At 35.8% G+C, this 24,949-nt stretch overlaps 2 protein-coding genes and 1 pseudogene across 2 annotated transcripts; 2 read left to right on the forward strand and 1 right to left on the reverse strand.

The window, feature by feature from the left end:
- Positions 1–361: 361 nt before the first annotated feature.
- LOC125827706 (uncharacterized) lies at positions 362–1,187 on the reverse strand (annotated as a pseudogene).
- A 2,581-nt stretch (positions 1,188–3,768) lies between these two features.
- Positions 3,769–4,275, forward strand: LOC125827716 (cyclin-J18-like). The gene has a single exon (XM_049507047.1). The coding sequence runs from the start codon at positions 3,769–3,771 to the stop codon at positions 4,273–4,275; it is 507 nt and encodes a 168-aa protein (XP_049363004.1).
- Positions 4,276–4,831: 556 nt separating this feature from the next.
- Positions 4,832–5,867, forward strand: LOC125827727 (protein TRIGALACTOSYLDIACYLGLYCEROL 4, chloroplastic-like). The gene is made up of 2 exons (XM_049507058.1): positions 4,832–5,218; positions 5,723–5,867. Exons 1-2 carry the CDS (start codon positions 4,959–4,961, stop codon positions 5,865–5,867), a joined length of 405 nt encoding a protein of 134 aa, XP_049363015.1. The 5' UTR covers positions 4,832–4,958.
- Positions 5,868–24,949: the final 19,082 nt, after the last annotated feature.

Here is a 24,949-nt window from a genome sequence, read left to right on the forward strand (position 1 = left end):
ATATTAATAATCATTAATATTAATATTATCAGCAAAAATGAACAATTGATGACAATATAATGTTGCTACATATCTCCTTTATGTGACATATGTTACCACATATCTTCTTTATGTGCATATGTTGCCACATGTATCCTTTCTGTTGGGGAACATGCAGATAATTCTGTGGTGTTTTTTACAACAGAGGTTATATATGTTGCCACATACACCACATTTCTTCCTTTCCATCATAATTGACATTTGTTCCAACAAAAAAAAATCATTAATATTAATATTATCAGTAAAAATGAATACTTCACCAATTGTTTTATACAACTTATCAACAAAAAGGTAATTCACAATGGTATACATAACCATCAATCTAATTAATGGTGGTAACCACAACATTTTCATCGAACTTTACTTTTTTAGGTCTAGGCCTATGTGGGTCTTCATTGTTACTAACATAGCCACTCCGAGCCTTTAAAATCTCATAAGTCCATAGGAGTAAAGCATATCTCAAGCGAAGGGATTGAGAAATAATTTCATTAGATGGTATTTGTAGTCCATCACTAAAAAACTCAGCGTATGCAGCTACAAAAATTCCACAATCACTGCATGGTATATCATCAATTAGAAAATATAATAAACCTAATATTAGCATCACATTTTGATAGTGGTAAGACTAAAAATATAATGTGATACTACTTACTGACTATTGCTTGCTTGTTGGGCAATACAAGTAACATGTATGACTTCGATGGGTGAGATTTTTTCTTGCCCTAATAAGATTCAAGAACTGACCAGTTGGTTCGGTCTTTTTGCTCATAAAATCCGCTGGATTCAAGGTACTTTGACAACATTGTAGACAACTTTTGAATCTTGACGCACAATTTTCTGTTAGTCCTAGATGAGGACATCGAATCATACACCTTTATGCGTCGTTCCTTTAATACGACTGCCAAGACCCAATGAAACTCCCCATTACAATTTACAGGGACATAAATCTCATCTGTGAGTTGCCAAGGCAGTCCAGTAGGTATACCAAACCCTTTGATAATGCCAACGATTTTATTCTCATATTCAGGAACAACACTGGCATTGCCAATGTATGTTTTGAAAAAAACAATTAGTAGTGGTATATCGATATTTAGAATGACTCTGTTGCTTCGACTTCTTCCGCAAATAGTATAAAATGGCATCCACATACTGCACAGATGCATTAACAAGTGTATTTCTATATCAATTTATTTGTATGTATTCATGTCTTAATCAAAACATAAAAGTGGACATGGATTTACCTCATCAGTCCAACACTTATTGGGTTGAGACATTACGTAAAACCAGTCCTTCTTCTTTGGAAATGCAAATACAAAATTAAGTTGTTTGAACTCAAAATCCGAGCAATTGGCTAAGTAGTGATCATCCTTGTCTCTTCTGCAATTGTGTAATTATTATAAATAAATAGTTAGTGGACAACAAGAAAAAATACTAATAATAGTTGAACGACTTTACTTTTTTGCATGATGCTTATAAAGACCCTCGTTTATCCATTGCGAGAGGGATGACATTAGTTCAGTTGGACCCTCGCCGTCAATGTTAAAACTTTTAAATGGATATTGTTGCTTCACATCACAACTGACTACTTCGACTTTCTTCTCTTTCTTTTTCTCTCTCTCTTTCGCTTTCTTTTTCACTTTCTCCTTCTCCTTCTCCTTCTCCTCTTCCTCCTCCTTCTCCTTCTCCTTCTCCTTCTCCTTGACTTTTGGATTTGAGTGTAATACTGGAGCAGTAGTCATTGATTTTTTCTTTCACTAATTATAGATAGTGATTGAGAAATAGATTTTTTCAACTTCCAACACTTAAAAGGCTGTGAAATTTTTTTGGATGTATGTACATCAATATTATAAGTCATTTCCTTAAAAATATCAGTCAGTTCTTTAACATGACTAATAAAATAATCACGTTGCTGCTCACATTATTCGCATAGACAAAAAGAGCATTTGATGTTAGAAGAGGAAGCAACACCAATAAAAGATTGAGTTGTTGTCATGGATGAAGCTTCTTGTATCATTTCATCTACAAGGTAAATAAAAAAAGGTTGAGAGTTTACAATTGATTATAAAGTAATAATGGATAGCAATTTATACTTATGTTGACACAGATGGATATTCTGTTGTCACATATGTACCTTCTGTTGCCATGAATGAATCTTCTGTGGCCACATATGAATCTTCATGTGCCACAGATTAATCTTTTGTTACTACAGATGACCATTTTGTTGCCCTAACACATAGGTGATATGTTCCAGCATATGACAACTCTGTTGGAATATATACCAACATATCACTAAAATGTAGCAAATACGACACATCTTTCAACAAATGAAATATATGTTAGACAACTGAACAAAACTATATTTCTAAAATCATATGAACAAAATGGTCACAAAAAGAACAACAAAAGCAACAAAAAACGAATTTTCACTGAATGTTAACAATACATATACATTTCCTCAAAATTAGGATTTTTTTGGGTTTGTTGATATTCTTTCAAAAACAATAAATAATAGCTACCATTACACTATTATTCAATTTTCACATCTATAGAACAATTTATTATTCATTAACCCAAGAAAAAAACTTAGTATTGTTCGAAAATTATAAAATCTTTCAAAAAAATGACTTACCCATTTTAACTCGAACACAATCTTCAGTTCAGAAAAAGGAGAGAGTCACGGCCGGAGATGAGGAGGAAGATAAGATTGGGGAGAATATTTGTTTTGATAGTCGGATTTTCGGATTTTCTAAGGAAGAAGAAGAGAAGAGAGAACGTTGGGAGAAGAACAGAAAATTCTATTTTCTTTTACTTTTTTTAAATGGTTTGGATAGAATTATAAATGTTGAAAAATAAAGTGTTTTTTGTATATAAAAAATTAGAAAGTTTTAAAAATGTTAATTTGATCCCAAATTTACTTAATTACATTTTAAAATGGATTTGATCCTTTTTTGATCAAAGTGTCACAAAAAATCAAGGCGAAATGGTCTGGTTGACCCTTATACTTGTATCAGTTTGTATTATGAACCCTTCTACTTACACCTTTGTCATCTGGACTCTTAAAGTCAATTAAAATGAGACTTTTAAACCCTTCCAACCATGTATGTAACTCACTCTCCTTTATATAATTGACATGTCATATCCACGTCAGATATATTAATGCCACAACATAATTATTTCATAACTATTTTTTAAAATTATTAACCAAAATTATTTAATAAAATGTAAAATAATAACATTTTAATTTATTTTTGGCATTTTTTAAAGTGAAATCCATACATCCGACTCTCCCAATTTTCACTGTTTCACAACCAAAATCAACTAGAGAAAGTCATCGTCATCGTCCTCACCATTTTTACCGGCGAAATCACATATACTTTCTCCCTCACCTGTCTTCATCTCCGCTGCACACCATCACTATTTTTCTTTGCTCCTCCAACCTCCACAAAAACAATAACCTAAGTCACCGCACCACCAGATCTGGCCAAAAACCCTCCTCACCGCCATGACCGCACCCTCACCCACCATGTTCTCCTCTCCACTAACAGTTAGAAAAATTTGTTATACAAATTTGATAATCATACTCATTTCCTTTATGATTCCAAACCGATTCGATTGTTCTTCTACTGATTTTGTTTGCACTGGGTTCCACCGTCACCTGGACAAATAAATTTGATTGCGGTGAATTTCTTCAACATTTGGTTCTCTTAAGCATTTTGGCCAACAGGTTCTATGCAAAGAGAGGGATCGAGAGTGAAGAAGGAGGTTTGCTCTTGTTTGCGAGCTCGACTTGTAGAATCCCTCATTCAATCAACTCAGGATCTTCAAGTTTCTCCAGTCGTCAAATACTCAGCGTTGTCACTTTTCGCCAACCGATTCTACCCATCTCTTACCGGAGCAGGAACTAAGGATGCTAAGAGTTGGCTTTTACAGCCCCTGAGAAAAAGCAATTTGCAGCTATTTGTGCTTGTTGCAATATGGATCTCAAGCAAAATATATGATTCTTTTTCTCTAAGTGTCAAATATTTCAAGTCTCTGGCTAACAACACCATTAAAGAGCAGCATTTTACAACAAAGGATTTTCTGAAAGCTGAGCTAGTGTTAATGCAGGTATTGAAATTTGAGATCGGCATGTTAAGCATTCCCTTCTGTTTTTTCGAAGATCTACTTACAAAGTTCAGTGAAGTTGCCAGAGTTGGAAAGCAATTAAGCTTTGGGGAAGAAGAAATGACTTTTTAATTAATTGTTTTTTTAAAAAAATCTTTAATGGTCGGCAATAGATGTTGAAGAAACTTCTGGGTTTATGTGCTCAAATATTAATTTCACTTTCTTTTTCTTTCTTTTTTTTTAGATTATTTCTATTGTTTTGTTTTATGTTTTTCCTGCTGACTCTTTGTTTTCTTCTAGCTGGGTCGTTTTTAGACCTGCTATCCTGCATTTATTTTGATTTTTAATATAATAGGCCATATGGCCATTTGAGTTAAAAAAGAAAATTTACCTAAAAAATTATTCACTCGCCTTAAGGTGCGTGAAGTTACACACTTTCGCCAACTCAGCCATCTTAAAGACACATAAGTTTGGTCAATGGTCAGAGGAATTTGTTAAATTGTGTTTTATTAAGTTTAAGGGTCCAGATGACAAAAGAATAAGTAGAAGGGTTTAGAATACAAACGGATACAAGTATAAGGATTCACCAAACCATTTCGCCAAAAACCAAAGCAAGACTTAATTGACACCTTTCATTTAATTGTCTCAAACAAGAACCAAAACAAGCAATGAAATGAAAAGGGAAAGGAAAGAGACGAAACCAGTGGCAAGGGACAGGGTGAGCCGAATTATTCACTCGGCCGTCAGACTCTAGTCAAAATGCATTCGCTTTGAGGGGGGGGGGGGGGGAGAATCTGTCATTCCGACGAAGAGATATGAAGAAACTTAGGTGGGCTATGGACTCCGGAGGATTTTGGGAATTGGACTTGTCGACTCCAATAACTCTCAACGGCCAGGCCCGGCCAGTTCCTGGCGACCCATTGCCCTTGGGGTTATCTCGCGGTTCGAGGCTTTCAAGGTTCGAACAAATCGATTTCTTTCAGCGTTTCATGGCCATGCCTTTCGTCCCTTCTTTCGCCGCCAACAGGGGCCTCTTGCTTCAACGGGTTCTTTCTCTTCCTATTGCTGAAAACTGGTATGTATGCTTTATTGATGAAAATAGTGTAGTTTCCCAATGAACTTGTTATGTTAGTTACAATCTGTTGAAGTAGTTAGAGGCAGTTATCAAATTTATTCTTTTCCTATTCTCTGTGAAATCCCTGTGTAGCTGCTAAAATCTCGACTTATTCATTGAATTCCTTCAATTTAGTTTACTTCTGCTTCATTATCTAAGTTGAAGTTAGCAATGATGTGGTGTTTGAACTATTCAGTTTTTTTACCTAAGCACCTTCTGAACAGGTGTGGGGGTTCCTCCACTTCCCCATTTTCCCCCTAGGTGGATACAACTGATCTTTTGTCTCTTATAGACATCAGAATAGTGTTACATTTTAGAGATGTCATTTCTGGTTTTCAGGGACTTTAATGCGGTTATACTTTATTTGGTATTCAACTATCATCTTGTTGCTAGTTCAAATTCTATTTCGTGCTTGCAATGTGAAGTTTCTGCAAAACTATAGTTCACTAATCCTCAATCATGCAGGTCTGCTATGCTGCTTGGTCAGTTAAATGTCCAGAGATTTGTTTCTTCTCTAAGAAAAAATAAAACTAAGCATCTGCCAGACTCCTCATGGCTTCAATCCATTAGAAGGAACTTTATCCAAAAATCCTTTTATGCCCTCATATAACATACACAATTTCCACAAAAAGAAACTATGTACTTCACCTCTTATCGTAGTAGGTGTTCTCACAGAAGCAGTGTAGGAAGCCTCTTTCGCAATGCTCTCCCATATTCTAGTTAAATCTTCCTTCAAATCTGCTCGAGTTCCTTTTAATCCATTTGATGAGTTCAGAGTATATAATTTTGAATACATGGCCACTTTTTGAACTCCTCTAGTATTCTGTATAATTCACTCACTATGGTGTCCCTATCCATATAATGTTAATCAAATCTCATACTACAATCAAATTCTTGTTCACTTAGCTTATGTACTTTAGGAGCCAAAGATAAGCGACTAAAAATACTTTTCTGGAATTTCTGGAATCAAAATGAACTACTTTTGTTGATATGTTGTTCTCGTATTCATCATTAACGAGGACTATGGAATGATCATTTTGTTGTTCACCTAGATAGTTTAATTATTAGAGAGCAGGCTGAAACTCACTTGAATCTGAGTTCCCCATTTTAGGCGTGGTAAGTGTCTGACAAGGAAGTTGGTGATTCAAATCACTCCTACAGTTGCTCTTATCAAATGCTGGACACTCAAGCTTTCTATGCTTGAATGGCTTATCAGTTGAATTCTTAGCCACTATAGTTTGAGAACTGTTTCCTTGTGCATTCTTAAGGACTGTGTATTTATTAGCATTTGTCTCTTATTCTTTGTTTAATTTAATAGTAGTCTGTTCTGAAGCTCAATTTTTCTCCCTCATGCGCTTGAAATCCACCATTTTGGTCGCTGCCAGAATAAGGTTCATGGTTTCTTCAAGAACCTCATTTGTACTTTCATTGAGAACTCTCATCATTGAATCAACAGCAGTCTCATCTGCATCATTCTTGACAATTGTAGCATGTTTTCCTGACCTATTAGTTTCACCAGATCCATCATTTCGAATAAATGGTTTACGATTCAATGGCTATTTTGGTACAGTCTTCTAATCCTCGTATAACAAGTCCATGATTTCACCAACTGTTGTATCCATATAATGTTCATCAAAGCTCATACTATAATCAGATTCTTGTTCTCTTAGCTTAATATACATTAGGAGCCAAAGATAAGCAACTTAAAACACTTTTTAATGGAATTTATGCAATTAGAATGAACAACTTTTATTGATCTGCTAATCTCGTATTAATCCTTAACGATGACTATGGAGTGATGATTTTTCTTGTATCCACATGATGAACAACTTCTATTGATCTGTTTTTCTTGTATCCATATAATGTTCATCAAAGGATTTCACGACAAGAAATTTTCTTTGTTTAATTTAATAGTAGTCTGTTCTGAAGCTTGATTTTTCTCCCTCATGTGCTTGAACTCCACCATTCTGGTCGCTGCCAGAATAAGGTTCATGGTTTCTTCAAGAACGTCATTTGCACTTTCATTGAGAACTCTCATAATTGAATCAGTAGCAGTCTCCTCTGCATCATTCTTGACAATTGTAGCATGTTTTCCTGACCTATTAGTTTCACTAGATCCATCATTTCAAATAAATGGTTTACGATTCAATGGCTTTTTTGGTACTGTCTTCTGATCCTCACATAACAAGTCCATGATTTCATGAACTTTTGTAATCATATAATGTTCATCAAAGCTCATACTATAATCAGATTCTTGTTCTCTTTGCTTAATGAACTTTAGGAGCCAAAGATAAGAGACTTAAAACACTTTTTAATGGAATTTCTGGAATTAGAATGAACAACTTTTGTTGATCTGCTATTCTCGTATAAATCCTTAACGATGACTATGGAGTCATAATTTTGTTGTTCACATAGATAGTTTAATTATTAGAGAGGGGGTTGAAACTCACTTGAATCTGAGTTCCCTGTTTTAAGCGTGTCAAGTGTACAACCTAAAGATTCTTTATATTGGAGTCTCAATCGAGTTAAGTAATTGTTTTCTTTCATTAATTTGTTACATGTCGTTAATCTACACATCTGTTAACATCACTTATTTACTAGACTTTGGAGTCTTTGAACAATCAACTAAAAATAGTCCACCAAGCTCTATTTTTTACAATAGACAAGTCAATTTGAATGGTCATTTTTGTCGTTGTCTGGTCAACAAGGAACTACTAGCTTTTTAAAAAAAATATTGAAATCGCGTCAAAAAATAAGATTATCATAGAAAATAATCATAAATGATAGACAAGAATGAAAGCATGAGTGAAAAGCTAAGGATATCCCGAAGAAAACCTTGAAGTTCTTAGAAAGACATTCTAGCTATTTTGCTTTGTATATGGTGTTCTTTTTTGTATTTTTTTTAAGTTTTCTCCTTTTAGTTGTTCAAGTTTGGTATGTCAACATATTGGCAGGAAAAATTATATTTGTGTCATTCTTTGTCATATGATAGTATACTACAATTCATTAACTGAACAAGTAGCTAAGGTCCACTAGGAAGTGCGATCTTAGAGTTCAACTTAGTTGTGTAAAACTAATTGTAACAAGTTGTGCGCATATTTTGAGTTTTATTTTCCTTTATTTTTCTAAATCTTATTTTTTTGTATACTATAAGGTATGTCACCTAGTAAGCAATGGATGCAACTTGTTGAAAATTGACTCGATGAAATCTACTTAGAAGGTGTGCAGAAGTTTTTGAATTATGCCTTTTAAAGAACAGGAGAAGAAAATGAAATACGATGTCCATGTATCAAATGTTTCAATACAATTTTTGGAACTCGTAAAACAGTTGAGACACATTTGATAGTGTATGGAATAATTTGAAACTATACTTTTTGGTATCATCATGGAGAACGTTTGGGTGAGCCATTGTCAGAATCAAATTCAGAATCTAATGATGAAGATTGTAATGTTGTAGAAGAATGTGAGAGTGAGGATGAAGTAGAAGAATGGTTGAGAGATTTATATCCTAATCTTAATGGAGGAAGTACACACACAGATTGTGATGATTTACTAGAGGAGGAACCAAATGTTGAAGCAAATTTTTTTTCCAGCCTATTGAAGGATTTTGAGCATCCACTGTACCAAAATTCAAAAGCTTCAAAGCTTTTCTCTTTGATCAAATTGCTTCATAACAAAAGTATGGGTCGTTGGAGTAATGCGTCATTTACAATGTTATTGAAATTATTGAAAGAGGAGTTGTTGCCTGATGACGCTAATTTTCGAAACTCATATTATGAGGCAAAGAAGATAATTAAAGAACTTGGGCTTTCTTATGACAAAATTGATGCTTGTACTAATGATTTCAAGTTATATTGGAAGGAGAATAGCTTACTCGATTCTTTCAAAGTTTGTGGTGCGTCCAGATGAAAAATAAATACACATAGTGGGGAAACAAGTAATAAGAAAGGTAAAAAGATAGCTTCAAAGAGCTTACGCTATTTTCCCTTAAAGCCTAGACTTCATAGGTTGTTTATGTCTACAAAGACATCTACTCTAATGACATGGCATAAGGATGAAAGAGTTGATGACGAAATACTGAGGCACCCAACTGATTCAATGGCATGGAAGTCATTTGATGAAATTCATCCTTCATTTGCACTTGACCCTTGTAATGTTCAACTTGGACTTGTTAGTGATGGATTCCAACCATTTTGGAATTCAAAAACCTCACATAGCATTTGGCCTGTGGTTATTATTCCTTATAATTTACCACCTTGGTTGTGTATGAAACAAGAAAATTTCATTTTGTCAATGATTATTCCTGGTCCAAATGGTCCTAGAGATGCAATAGATACATATCTCCAGCCATTAATAGAGGACTTGAAGGAGTTGTGGGAAGTTGGTATTGAGACTTATGATGCATTAACTAGACAGAATTTTAAGTTGCATGCTTCTTTGTTATGGACCATCAATGACTTTTCAGCATATGGAAACTTATCTGGATGGAGTACAAAAGGAAAATTGGCATGTCCATGTTGCAAAGAAGATACTTCTTCAATTCGATTGACTAATTGTAAGAAGTAGTGTTTTATGGGTCATCGTCGTTACCTTCCTCTTAGTCATAAATGGAGGAAGGAGACGAAGACATTTGATGGAAACAAAGAGGAAAGGCACCAAAAATATGTTTTGGTATTGAGATACTTGATCAAGTGCAAGATCTTGAAGGGATTCAGTTATCAAAAGATCCAAAGAAAAAGAAGAAGATTTCACATGAAAAACGGCAGGATAATTGGAACAAGAAAAGTATCTTTTTTGAACTTCCATATTGGAAGTGTCTCTTACTGCGACACAATTTGAATGTTATGCATATTGAAAAGAATATATGTGATAATATTATGGGTTCAATAATGAATGTCAAAGGAAAGACCAAGGACACAATTAAAACATGGTTAGACTTGCAAGAAATGAACATTAGGTCGGAATTGCATTCAATTCAAAATGGGGAGAAAATTGAAGTTCCAACTGCCTGCTACACATTGTCTCTTGAAGATAAGCACAAATTATGCCTTTTCTTAAAAAATCTAAAGGTTCCTGATGGGTTTTCATCTAATATTACTCAATGTGTGAACCTAAAAGATCACAAGATATCTGGATTGAAAAGTCATGATTGTCATGTTCATCTTCAACATTTACTCCCTCTTACACTTCGTGGTATGTTGTCTAAAGAAGTGTGTGAACCACTTATTGAGTTATCAATATTTTTTAGTGTTCTTGGATCAAAGGAGTTGAAAATTGATAGCTTGAATCATATTGAAGCTCAAATTCCCATAACACTTTGCAAGTTAGAAAAGGTCTTCCCTCCTTCAATTTTTGATGTCATAGTGCACTTACCTATTCATTTAGCTAGTGAAACTAAGATTGCTGGACCGATTCATTATCGGTGGATGTATCTTGTTGAATGATGGTTGTATATTTTGAAATCTCTTATTGGTAATAGGGCATGTACTGAAGGTTCTATTGCAGAAGGCTATATTGCAATTGAATGCATGACTTTATGTTCGAGGTATCTGCATAGAATTGACACAAAGTTCAATCAACCTGAAAGAAATTTTGATGGTGGTTTAAAAATATGTAGTGGAGGCTTATCTATATTTTGTCAACCCGGAAAAACTCTAGGAGCTAAAACTCCATGTGAGCTTGAAGCAGATGAATTAGAACAAACACATATATACATATTGAAGAATTGTGATGAAGTCTTACCATTTCTCGAGTATGTAGAGTTCTTTCATATCATCTTATTATTATCATTTCCTTTAGGATAATTTCCTTTCTATATGAGATTTAAGGTTCACTTCAATTTTGTAGAGAGTTTGCACAAACTCGTGAGAATGCTCAACACTTGTCTGATGCAGAATGGAACCGACAAGTTATTGAATGGTTTAAAGATAGGGTGATTAATACATAAACATCAAATTTAATATTTAAATATGTTAATACTAATTCTAAAATAATCAATGTAATATTGTTAATAGGTCGTACAATTGCACAAAGGAGATGATAGTCGTATGATGGAAGATCTCTAGTCACTTTCACGCGGTCCTACCCAATATTTGAGGCGTTCTTATGGTTATGTTGTTAATGGATATATATTTCATGTAGAAGATTATGATAAAAAGTTAAGGACTCAAAATTGTGGCGTTGTTGTATTGGGTGAGAATGATAAAGATAGTAAGAACCTTGATTAATACAGTGTATTAACAGATGTGATTGAGTTGCAATTTGTCATGGATAGAAGAGTGGTTTTATTTCTTTGTAATTGGTTTGATATGTATGATGAAATAAAAGGAGTTAAAAAAGATGAGTATGATTTTGTGAGTGTTAATCCGGGTAGATTTTAGAAAATAAATGAGCCCTTTGTTTTAGCAAACCAAGCATCCCAAGTGTTCTATGCTAATGATAATTCCAACAAAGGTTGGAAAGTCATGATGAAGACTCAACCTCGTGATTCCTTTGAGATTATCGAACAAATGAATGATGATGTTGTAGAGTTAGGAAGTCCTTCACAAAAGAAACGAAAAAGAACTAATGAGGTAAAGTATCTTTTTTTTATGAATTGATATATTTATTGTTACACATTATGAAAGCATGATTAATTTTGTAACTACACTGTCAAACATTATTTCTTATTATTTTTTACTTTTGGATTTTTTTGCAGGTTCAAGATGAAACTAGTCAAGATTGAAAATGAGGACAGTTCAACTATGAAGGGTACTTTGAGATATACATTTGTTGCGCCTTGTTCTATTGGAAAGGGACGAGGACGAGGAGTTGGACTTAAATCGTTGGGTGAGAAAGGGAATATGCCAGCTAAGAAGTTATTTTCTCAATCTAATGATCTTGTTAACCACTACATCCAAGAAATTGAAACAAGTAAGATATATATTTTTTTTGTTAAACAAAAAGTTATATTCAACTAGTAATCGTTATGTACAACCTAGCGATTACACTCTATTTTTTCTGTTTCACAATCTCTTCTTCTCAACGAGTTCTTGACGTTGTTCTTCAACTTCTCATGCTCCAAAACACTATGTTAAGTATTGATAATATTAATTATTTTCTCTACGTTTTATAGGGAAGACTCGAGGACTAGGACAAAAAAGTTATACAATGTCTAGTAGTCAAGGAATGGAAACAATGCGTAAGAACTCCCTAGATATTGAGAAAGAGAACATGAAAATTAATATTCCATCTCCGACATGTACTAATCAAGTTAAGCAATACACCAAAGAAGTTGAAACAAGTAAGTTTGTTTTCAACTCTGTTGTATTTTTTTAGAACTATTGTATTTTGAGAAACTGTTATGTTACATTTTCTCGGATCCAGGTGCTTCAGGAAAGGGAATACATCAAAGATATGGGTCTACACTGTCTTCTAAAAGCACAAGATCGAATACTACCAAGTGTTCTAGTCAAGAAATGCAAAAAATGGACAGAAATCCCTTGGTTAGTGAGAAAGATGATAAGCAAATCAATATTTCATTGCCTCCATCTACTGATCAAGTTATGAAACACACCGAGACAACTGAAAAATGTATGATATTCTTAATACATATGTTATGTTATTAGTTTGTAGAACTGAATTTGATCGCTAGTCTTTACCAAATTATGAAACTGTAGGTTCACCTAATCCAAAAAAGGTAAGAAGAGTTCGAGGGAGCAACATGTGCAAAGAAGTTGCTGCACTTGAAATTGGACAAAAGCTGAAAGTAACCTTTTACAATAATCGAACGGTTGGAACAAATAGCAAATTGTTTTCGAGGCATTTGGGAAAAATTGTTTGTGATCGTAATAAATGTCCATTGGGAGTATCATCTTGGAATGATATTAAACAAGAAAAGTTGAATCATATGTGGGCAGTCGTTGAGGTAACAAATGTCACATGATTCAACTTCTTTATTGTTATTTGATACATCTAAGTATTCTTGTCCATATAACAGTCATTGAGGTAACAAACTTATATGTGATTCAAATATAGAATTTTTTGTCGAATAATTTTCACATTTCACATGTGCTACTGCATTCAAATGTATGTGAATCACTGGATTTTTCTCTCTCTAATAGATGAAAAAGAAAAAGTAGATGTAGAAGATGCAAAGCTCTGTTTCTACTGGAACATTTGCTGCTACTGGAATTATAATGAGCTACTGGAATAAGTAAATGTGCAACTAGAATTCTTTTTCTACTGGAATATTTGCTTATTCTACTAGAACAGAACTCTTTTTCATTTTGACATCCTTTCCTGATACTTTTTCCTTATTAATAACTCGAACTCATGATTTGATTATTGTATCATAAATTTGAGAGTGTTGACATGAATGATCATCGTGATCATATATTGGGATGGATGAATGAGTTATGGAACAAATGGAGACGACACTTGCATGCAAAATATGTTAAGGATAAGCCTATTTAATAGTCTCTTAGGAATATTCCAAGGGGAGTAGACAAAAAAGAATGGGAATGGTTAATAAAGGAACATTTTGCTTCTGAAATTTTCAGGTATGCCTAATGATTTAAAAGTATATTTTTCACTCTTTTCTACTACTTGATTTATCTCATTAGCACCAAATATATCCAGTTGTTGATCCATGTTGCTGAAATAGTAATTGTGCTTTGAATTGCTGCATCACCCGTTTGGTATAGATTGCTCCACAGACTGCTCCACGTGTACCTCAATCTCGCTTTGTTGAACTGCTTCTTAGTGATATGTAAAATAGAGGTAGTAATGTTAGAAGTAGTTCTGTAAATTGTTGCAGCAGTAGCATTGAAGGGATACGTGAATTCCCTTTCTGATGGATTTCCAGGATGATTTCCAGTAACAGATTGCAGCAGTACCTCAATCTTGCATTTGTTTCTTTTGGAAAGTCTTCTTGTTTCTTTCTTTCCAAACAAAGTAAATTCTACCAACTAAGACAATTTAGTATTCAGGCAAGAAGCAGTAGGAATGCAGCAAATAGAGCTAAGTTGACGATGCTTCATCATATTGGTAGCAAGCCTATTCGAGAGATTATTTATCTAAAGGTATTATCATAAAACTATTTCATAAATGGAATATTTACAAGGTTTGAGTTCTTTGACATGTTTGCCTTTGATGTAAAGGGAGGGAAAGATGGCAATCCACCAGATTTGGCAACCATTTTCTTTGAGACTCGTAAGAAAGATAACAAGCTTGTTGAACCTGAAGCAATTGAAAAACATGTACGTTTGGTAAATTCAATATGTTTATTACTTGAAATTGCTATGTGTTTTGATAGAAAATGTTCTTTTATATATTTCGTAGGCTCAACTCCAAGAAATTGTTCAAGCAGATCCATCTCTACCTAGCATAGAGATTGTTGAAAAATGTTGTGGACCTCAAACTCGTAGCCATGTATTTGGATTTGGGGGTGGAGTAAAGGCGAACGATTTAAAAGGTGGAACTTCTTCAAAGGATGAACTATTTTCTGCTCTACGTTCATCTCAAGAGGATGACAAATCCTTGAATGAAGAAAACAAATTCTTGAATGAGGAAAACAAATCCTTGAACGACCGCTTGTCTACCTTAGAAAATGAGATGAAAGAAGTAATGAAAATGAAGGAACTCTTGTTGCTCAACAGTCACATGTTCAACCTGCGACATGTTTTGTTTCAACTGAATGACCTCTACTTTTTTGTTGACCAAGTAAGCAACAAATACCTAAATTTTTAGTTTATTTTTTTGATTTGCATATAGTCACTTTCTAGTTAGACTAATTCTGGCAAAAAAGGATGGTAGCTAATACTTTCTAGCTAAAAGATAGAAACTAAATTTGGCTAAATCCATCCTCATCTCTACAAGTTTTCTTGTTCTGATTGTCTTAGAATTTAAACTCAATCGAGCAGAATTATTCGTAGTGTCCTTAGAAAGTAGACACTGATGTCATATTGGCTGGGTTGTTTAAGGTTTTTCTGAATGCATGTATAATTAAGTAGCAATGAGAAACTATGGAATGGGGTTAGTGCATTCCCCATAACCTTTTTCCCTGACAATATGTTGCTTTGAGTCGATATGGGATTGCACAAACATTAACCATTAGGAAAACATTATAGAATCGTCATGTACTTTGTATTTTGATTTGTGCACCCACAAGTTAATCAAAGTGGATCTGATATGTGTGTTATTGTTGATGATACCACAGCTTCCTACGAAAAACTGCCAGACTTCATTTGCCATGTCTCCTACTCTAATAATGTGTTCAATGTTTTCATTTTTGTGCACTCTGCAACAATGGCATCTAGACGAGCCATGTATTTTGAACCTGCAAAGTTTATCATCAGTAGGTAAACTATTTGATAACATTCGTAAAATAAAAAAGAAACTTTAAAAGAGAGTTTAGGATGCTAGTTCTTTATAGAAGTTAAAGAAATTGTTTTAAATTTCCTTAGGCTTCTCCAAGCTGATTTACATGTAAATCTGCCCGTGTCTTCAAGGGTCCAAACTGAGACGTCTTTGTGTGCATCATGAATTTTGATTCCTTGAATGTGCTCGGTAATGTGAGAAGGAGTTATATCCATCAGTTTTGGCATATTTGATATTTCATTTACAATGTAGTCCAAGACTTTGATATCCTTAGAGCTTTGTTGATGATTAAGGAGGTTACAGAGGGGGCCTTTTCCCGTCCAGTTATCCCTCCAGAAAGAGCAATTTCCCTTAGCAATTTTCCAGAGTATGTGATGATCATAATATTTTTTAACCTCCATCATCATTTTCCACATATGTGATTGTCCAGATCTCCATTTATTTCCAACTGGATGAGTTCCAGTACAATACTTAGCCTCTAAGAACTGGTTAAGTAGAGAGGTTCTTGTTCGAAAATTCCACAAGACCTTAGCTAGTAGAATAACAGTAGTTTTAGGCAACTCTACCACTTAAAAAGAAGCAGTTCTGCAGGGTATAGTCTCAACGTCTCGTTTATAACACATTAAAAATAAGGAAGTTTAGTGAAATCAGATTCTCAAGGTCATCGATGTGGTATCTGTTCTCGCTATAAACAAAACTTTGTACAGAATTCAGGTTCTGATATAGAGTGCCCTTCTTCTCACTGCTTCTGCACTGCTGCATTCTTTTATCTTTGCTGAACAAGAAAATATATTACTTTATCAAAAAGTGTCTACAGAGACTTGTGGCACTGTCACTTATCTAGTAGGAACAATATTTACATCCATTACAGGAGCACTGGTACTTCCATGTATATACAGAGATGCAATAGTCTGCAGTGCTGCATTCTTGGACTACCTCTTTATTTATTAAATTCTCTATGCACAAATAGTATTTGGATTCTTGATAAATGCATCTCAATGTTTTTCTGATCATTTTTTCTTATGTTCTGCAACTTTTGTTGATGTTTCTAGATAGCACTTGTTGAAATTTGAACTGCTTTTGGGGTAAGTGATCGACCTAATTCTAGTATGAAATTTACATGTATACAATAGTTATTTATCGTTTTTTTAAATTTTGAACCAGCAGATTTTGAAGATTGAAGTTTCAAGTCAAGATACAAGTTTGGAAGTAATGCACAAGCTTGTTATTAGTTTTCTATGAATGTTATGCAAAACTCAATAGTATAGTCTAACTCGGATGTTAGATAAGTTTTTTGAAAAAAAATATTGCAACTAACATCATGGGATGTTAACCAATTTATTATAATTAATCGCAATCTTTATCTCTATCTTCTTTGTTTTGTCTTTCTATATAATTTTTTTAATCGAGAGTTTTAGTAGAGATTTAGTGTTTGTTAAAGAGATTTATTTATTGTGGTATCAATTTAACTAGGACCATTGATGTTCAATCTAGGACCAGAAATGTTGCTCGTCTCTAAAGGACAATTTAAGATCAGAAATGTCTCGTCTCTAAGGAATAATCTAGGACCCGTAATATTCTCGTCTCAAAAACTAATAAAGGACCAGATCATTCTCATCTCTAAAACTAATCAAGGACCAGGTCATTATCGTCTCTAAAACTAATCAATGACGAGGTTATTATCGTCTCTAAATTAAACTAATCAAGGATGAGGTTATTATCGTCTCTAAATTAAACTAATCCAGTACCAGAATGTTCTCGTCTCTAACGATTTCTAGGACCAGGTTGTTGATGGTCGCTAAAGTGATTTAACGACCTGAAATCCCAAGATATATATGGTCTATTTGAGACCAGATATGTTGTCTCTAAAAGCATTTCACGAGAAGATTTTTCCCCGTCTTCAATGCCATGTAACGACCAGCCTTTTCTCTTCATCGCTAAAGACCAATTGCGACTAAGGCAGCTGCGACGAGTGGAGACCAGCCTTTTCTGGTCTCTACTTCGCATTTGGGACCAGATATAGATTTTTAGGGACTAGATTTCCCTTACTTAGAGACTGTGTTTTTCTTGTAGTGATGATACGGCTGTGTCCTGAATTGTTACCCCACTATCTTCTGCCTCTAATAATCTGACACCCAAGCTAGCTAACTAATGAAGCTCTCGCGCTAGCTCAGGCTTCTCAACACCTAAATATGATAAACTACCCATAGATCTTCGACTGAGGGCATCAGCTACCACATTTGCCTTTCCTGGATGATATAAAATGTCCACGTCGTAGTCTTTCAGTAACTCAAGCCATCGACATTGTCACAAATTTAACTCCTTTTGTCTAAAGATATATTGAAGGCTTTTATGATTGATGAGTCCACAAATTGGACTCATTTAGCACTTTATTTTAATAGAAATAGTGTCCTCAAATGCTTATTTATTCTAAATATCTGATGAAAACACTTAAGTTTCAGGTATTTGAAGTTTTAGTGGAAGCATGGACACTTAGGCGCAAAAAGGAACAAAAATGCTAAAAAGAACGAAGACGTTGAAGCCTGAGCATCGCCAAGCACACTTGGCAATTCGCCGAAGGGACGCACTCTGCCCTTTGTTCCAGTATGCGAAGCCCTGAAGGAGCAGGATAAAAAAGGCGATGAAAGAAGCAGTCGGCGTTTCGCCGAATAGTTCCGCGAAGCAGTACTATGTCGCCCAATGACACAGAGCACGACGATACTGAAGGCTAGTGCAAGAAGGCGATGAACTACACAAAATGGCGAATCGCCGAGTTAATCTGTAATTTCGACTAACCTCGTCGAGCAATCCGCCAACACTCTTTTCTGAAGTCTATAAATACTAAACTCTTTATTAATTTTAGTAGAGTCGAACCATTATTAGAATTTTCACAATAGAATAGTACTTTTTGCTCTAAGCTTGAGATGGTTTTGGAGACTTGAAGGAAAAGAGGGTTTTCATCTTCAAGATTTTGAATTGGGTCTCTTGGATTCTTCATTCTTGGCCTGTAACAAGACTTAAATTTTCATATCCATTTGAATGCAAGCTCATTTAGGTATAGATTTCTATCTCTTGTTCATGTCTAGCTAAAACCCCCATTCTTGGGGTGTGATTTAGCAAATATGTGTTGATATTATTGTTGGGTCTTGTTTGCTGATAGGTTAGATGTATTTTAATGGCTATTTCACCTAGTGGTTGTGGTTTAATTTAATGGGTTTGTTGTTGCAAATACAAAACCACCCATGTGTTTTCGGCTTACTCAAGAGAGAGGTTGTGAAACCAAGACCGCTAGACTGATGGCCTAAGGAGTGAGTTGACATGAGGTTCAGCCCGAGAGGGTGAGCCCTAGTCCCATATCCTAACACTCAGCTCGAGAGAGTGAGTGGGTTAAAGCGTAGGCTGGCTTTCATGTGGAAAATGGGTGTCCGAGAGAAACCCATTTGAAACGAGGTAAGTTGCTCGAGAGAGAACTTATTACCATCTAAAGCTTAGTCTAGTCACTATTAGCTTGCAAATTTCCTATCGAAATCATTACTCAACGACTAATATCAATTTATATTGTGGTCACACCCCAAGGACTTCTCCCCATACTTGCTCTACCCTTAAATTTTGTAGTTTTTATTACACTTGTGACAAACCCCCATTTGATATTTGACACTTTTGTGTCACCCCCTTTAATTTACTATGTTTTTACTCGTTAATGTCTTAAGCTATGACTAATTAGAACTAAATTTTATTTTTCTATTAATTCTCAAAACAACTCCCTTGGGACACGACCCTAACCCTTGGTTGGGTTACTATATTATCGACGATCGTAGACACTCGTACCGTAGGTTAGTGTCATTGGTCACGATAAGCATCAAAATGGTGCCGTTGTCGGGGAGTGGTGTTATTTGAGAATTTTTAGATTAGTAGAACTTTTGTTCTTCTTAGTTGTAGTCTACTTACCTAATTCTAAGTTTTGTCTAGCTTGTTTGGGTGTTGAGACAGGATAATTATTATACATGATGGGGAAGGTGGACCAATGGAGCACCTCATAGTAGAAGTGATAAGATTCAGGGATCACATCTTGAACTTCAAGCATCTTGGGAGAACCTTTTCATGAGTCGTGGCTGAGGTTTAAAACACTATTGATACAATGCCCAACTCATGAAATCCCCAATTTAGTTCTACTGGAATGCTTCTATAGGAGTCTAAATCCCAGAAACAGAGGGTTAATCAACTGACTTATGCTAGGTGTCCGTGAGAAATACTCCTATGAGACCGCAGTCAAATTCCTTGACCTTGTGGCTAAAACCAACAAGGATACTGAGAAGGACCAGCAATTGATCATTTTGCTGGGTCAGATGGATAGCTTGACCCAAAGGGTCGAGGAACTGGAGGTGGTGTCCAAAGAGAAGAGCAAATGCAGACCACCTATTGAGCAGGGAAGATTTGTGGACATAAAAAATAAACATATCGTAGATATGTTATTAATCATTCTTCAAAAGCTAAATGAGAAAGATAGAGTGCTAGAGAAGATTAGAGAAAATATAGAAGTGCTAAATCAGATGAGCAATTCTCACTCTAGATCTATCCAGCTAATGGAAACTTTCTTAGGTCATGTAATGCCTAATCTCCACCAGACACAAGGCAGGGGGTTGCCATATGATGTTTTGGCTACCCCCAAAAGTAAAGTTTAGGTGCTAACCCGCGTCGTGCCACGACGTTAACTAAGGTGTTGTTTGGGAGGCAACCCAAAACCCTTTAAGTGTTTCATAATTACTAGTAGAATAATGGTGTGTTGTTTGTACATGTTAAAGTAAGGGAGGTGATTGAAATAGTATATGGAGGCAAGCAATAGTTCAAGTTGGTGGATCGCCGACAAGATCGACGAACACGATTCTGTCCGCCGTTTGACTCAAGGCACTGTCAGCTTGGATCCTATAAAACTCAACGGTCTGTAGAAAATTAGTGGCGTATCACTGACCATGTCGGCGATCTCGATGTGGACTGCCGTTGGAATCCTCACATGAGTTGCAGATCCTGTTACATTTGGCAAATAAACTAGACATTTGGCGGTTCGCCGAGTGAATGGGCGAACTTGTCTCACATCGCTGAATGGGCGGAAAATGGATGGTTTTTGCAAGCCACAGGTTTAAAAGTTCTATTTCATTCTCTTTCTCTCACTGCTTCGTCCTATCAAACTCACACCTGCACTCCAGCCTTATATTTCTTGTACTTTTAGAGTATTTTAGTTGTTGAATTGTGCTCGGAGTTGGATTGCATTGTTGACTAGCACTTCATTAGTATCTATTCGGCATCAAAGGTTGGTAACTCGAACCCCGCGTTTAAGATATTAACATTGTACTCATTTGCATAATTCTATTGATATTGATTAAATCGAGTCTCTGGGTTACTAGGATTGCATGTATTGTTGATTATGATTCAGTAGTTGTCACATGATTTGAGGGACTCCCATTCGACTGTGCTTTGAGTTGAATTTTTACGTGGGGAAAATGTGAAACTTCTATGGGTCTTCATTGAAATTGAGTTATTTAAGCCTAAATTGCATTATCTGGGTTGCGGGGTGAAATTTGAGAAGAAATGGGTTGAAAATAGACACGTTTAACTGTTCGGCGAGATGAACAAAACTCGTTGAATTGCTCGGCGGTTCGCCTAATGTCCTCATTTCACCTTTTATTGGATGTTATAAGTATCGATTGATTTATGGCTTTAGGCGGTCAGCCTAAATCACAAGCCGCACTCGGAAACTCACCGAAAGATCCTTTGTTTGCCCTTTATCTGGGCCCTTGTATCATTCGTACATCACTTTCAGCGAATAGTCTAGCTAGATAAGCACTTCGCCAACTAGTTTGGCGAAGCAATTCTGCACTTGGAACCCTCCCTTCTCCTGTTTAAATTACTGTCTAACTTGTATTCGAAGTCTTTGCAGAAATGGCTAGACCAAAATTTGCAGGAAGAAATGAACCACCCCGGAACGTAAGAGCACGTGAGTTTAAAGAAGATGAAAAGAAAGTAGAGCTAGCCAGACAAAGGAAATATACCAAGGAAGATAAAGCCAGAAGGAGGATTCCTATTAATCCCGCCATTCCTCTGTGGAGACGCGAATTCTACACAGCCATAGATTCCTTTTTGGTGGCTCATGATGTGGATAGAATGGGTGAGGCTAACATCGCTGCAGAAGCTAAGGCAAATGAAAACAATGCAAATCAGAATGGAAACACTTCGGAAGCTATTGTTTTCTATCAAGTTTATACATCAAACACCAATGCACAGGCAGATGAAGCGAATGCATAAACAGGACCCCCCCCCCCCCTCTTTACCTTCCGCTCTGAGTTTCTTTATTATGACTGCTGAATATTTTGTTATTTGCATTTGAGGACAAATTGTTTTTATTTATGGTGGGGTGAGGCCCACCTTTCGTGTGCTATTTGATGTTCATATTTTGTGATTATATTTGGGTTGTTCTGCTTTTAAATTGTGTTAATACTGCTTTCTGTGAATGTTTGAGCTTGAGGCTCCGCTTATTTTCAATTGCAAAATGATTTTGACCCTTCCGAAATTTTTTGAAATTTTCGCACATTTCTGCCACCTCTCATGTGTTGAATGTGGCTGTTCTTTTGCAAAAAAATTGAGTCTCAATTTTGATCAATACTGATGACTTAAATAGTACTTACAATCGAACGAACATGAATGTACAGCTACGATGAGGCCAAATGAAGTTGTATAGACAATATGTGAACTTTTTGCATCTTGTTGTGATTAGCCATTTATCAAATTGATTCTCTTGTCATGACCGTTGCACACTAGCGAAATTGTGTGGTCTTGTTTGACTCAAGTGTCGATGCCTTGTGTGATGAGCTTACTTTGAACCTTGCATGAATAAACCTAGAATTTGCCCTGTTGGTCTGATTGATTTAGTAAGGTGTGCTCTTGAAATGATCTTAGGCAACTTTTGAAGAGTGTGAGCCAAATTTGACATATACCTCTTTTGTGGCCTACCCGAGAGTGTGAAACTCAATTGAACACCCTTTGAGTCTTACCTTTCTTTGGAAGAACCTTGATACACCCTAGACCTTACTTGACCCACTACCTATAATCCTCTTGATTTGTGGTTTAGCAAATAGTCAACTTAGGCCAAAAGCCTAAGTTGGGGGTTTAGTGAAAAGGAAAAGGGGAAGTCAAGAAGTGCAAGAAAAGTCCCCCTTAACCCATGATGTTGCAGAACAAGGGAAACCCTTCAAAAAAAAAAGATTTGTGGAATAAAGTACAAAAGAAATCGGGTTTCCAAGCAATCCATGGAAGTGAATAAAAAGATGACTTAGAAGCACTAGAACAAGAATTGATAAAGAAAAAGAAGGGAATGCCTTGAGAACACCACATCTCACGAGGATGTAAAGTCACTGAGCCTAAATGACCATACATTTGCACTCAGCCCCATTACAAGCCTTAGAAAGACCTTTTTGATCTTGAGTGAGCCGAACCGAAGATAAATTAGAAAGTAAGGGCAAGCCTATGGGTGGAAACATGCATTGTGTTCCTCTTTTTTAGTGTAAATGTTGCATCTGATTCCTGATCTTGAATTGATTAACCTCTGTGTGTGAATATGGAATCATTCTTTATGTGAGGGCATTTAGATACTTTTCGTTGAGCTTGAACTTGCACAAGTAGCAAGTATTGCGAGCATGAGAATCTTTGGTATTGGTGTGTCACAATTGAAATCTTTGAGTGCACAATTGATCTTTACATGAGTAATTTGAGTCTTGTTGTGTATGTTCATGATTTAGTCTTGTGTAGCACTATTTGAGACACCTTTTTGAACGGCTGAACTTGAGTTTGCTTGAGTTCAAGCAAAAGTTTAAGTTAGGGTTGTTGATGAGTACACAAATTGGATTCATTTAGGGCTTTATTTTAATAGAAATAGTGTCCTTAAATACTTATTTATTCTACATATCTGATGAAAACACTTAAGTTTCAGGTATTTGAAGTTTTAGTGGAAGCATGGCCAGTTAGGCGCAAAAAGGAACAAAAAGGCTAAAAAAACGAAGAAGCTGAAGCCTGAGCATCGCCAAGCACGCTTGGCGATTCGTCGAAGGGACGCACTCCGCCCTTTGTTCCAGTACGCGAAGCCCTGAAGGAGTATGATGAAAAAGGCGATGAAAGGAGCACTCGACAATTCGCTGAATAGTTCCGCAAAGCAGTACTATGTCGCCCAATGACACAAAGCACGACGATGTTGAAGGCTAGTGCAAGAAGGCGATGAACTATACCAAACGGCGAATCGTCGAGTTAATCAACGATTCCGACTAACCTCGTCGAGCGATCCGCCAACACTCTTTTCTGAAGTCTATAAATACTAAACTCTTTATTAATTTTAGTAGAGTCAAACCATTATTAGAATTTTCACAACAAAATAGTACTTTTTGCTCTAAGCTTGAGAGGGTTTTGGAGACTTGAAGAAAAATAGGGTTTTCATCTTCAAGATTTGGAGTTGGGTCTCTTGGATTCTTCATTCTTGGCATCTAACAAGACTTAAATCTTCATACCTATTTGAATGCAAGCTTATTTAGGTATAAATTTCTATCTCTTGTTCATGTCTAGCTAAAACCCCCATTCTTGGGGGTGTGATTTAGCAAATATGTGTTGATATTATTGTTGGGTCTTGTTTGCTGATAGGTTAGATGTATTTTAATGGTGATTTCACATAGTAGTTTTGGTTTAATTTAATGGGTTTGTAGTTGCAAATACAAAACCACCCATGTGTTTTTGACTTGCTCGAGAGAGAGGTCGCGAAACCAAGACCGCTAGACTGATGGCCTAAGGAGTGGGTCGACATGAGGTTCAGCCCGAGAGGGTGAACCCTAGTCCCATATCCGAACACTTAGCTTGAGAGAGTGAGTGGGGTAAGGCGTAGGCTGGCCTTCATGCAGCAAATGGGTGTCCGAGAGAAACCCATTTGAAACGGGGTTAGTTGCCCGGGAGGGAACTTATTTTCATCTAAAGCTTAGCCTAGTCACTATTTGCTTGCCAATTTCCTATCGAAAGCATGTACTCAACGATTGATATCAATCTATATTGCGGTCACACCTCAAGGACTTCTCCTCATACTTGCTCTCCCCCTAAATTTTGTTGTTTTTATTACACTTGTGACAAACCCCCATTTGATATTTGACACTTTTGTGTCACCCCTTTTAATTTACTATGTTTTTACTCGTTAATGTCTTTAGCTATGACTAATTAGAACTAAATTTTATTTTTCTATTCATTCTCAAAACCACTCCCTTGGGACACGACCCCAACCCTTGGTTGGGTTACTGTATTATCGACGAT

Source organism: Solanum verrucosum, unplaced genomic scaffold (assembly GCF_900185275.1).
Source record: "Solanum verrucosum unplaced genomic scaffold, falcon-dt-bn FXZP01000294.1, whole genome shotgun sequence".
Lineage (NCBI taxonomy): Eukaryota > Viridiplantae > Streptophyta > Magnoliopsida > Solanales > Solanaceae > Solanum > Solanum verrucosum.

Excerpts from the sequence above, each read along its gene's own strand:
- LOC125827727 (XM_049507058.1), top strand. The coding sequence starts at position 4,959 with ATGAAGAAACTTAGGTGGGCTATGGACTCCGGAGGATTTTGGGAATTG. Across the intron at positions 5,219-5,722 it reads CTTCCTATTGCTGAAAACTG|GTCTGCTATGCTGCTTGGTC; the intron begins GTATGTATGCTT and ends TCAATCATGCAG.
- LOC125827716 (XM_049507047.1), top strand. The coding sequence starts at position 3,769 with ATGCAAAGAGAGGGATCGAGAGTGAAGAAGGAGGTTTGCTCTTGTTTG.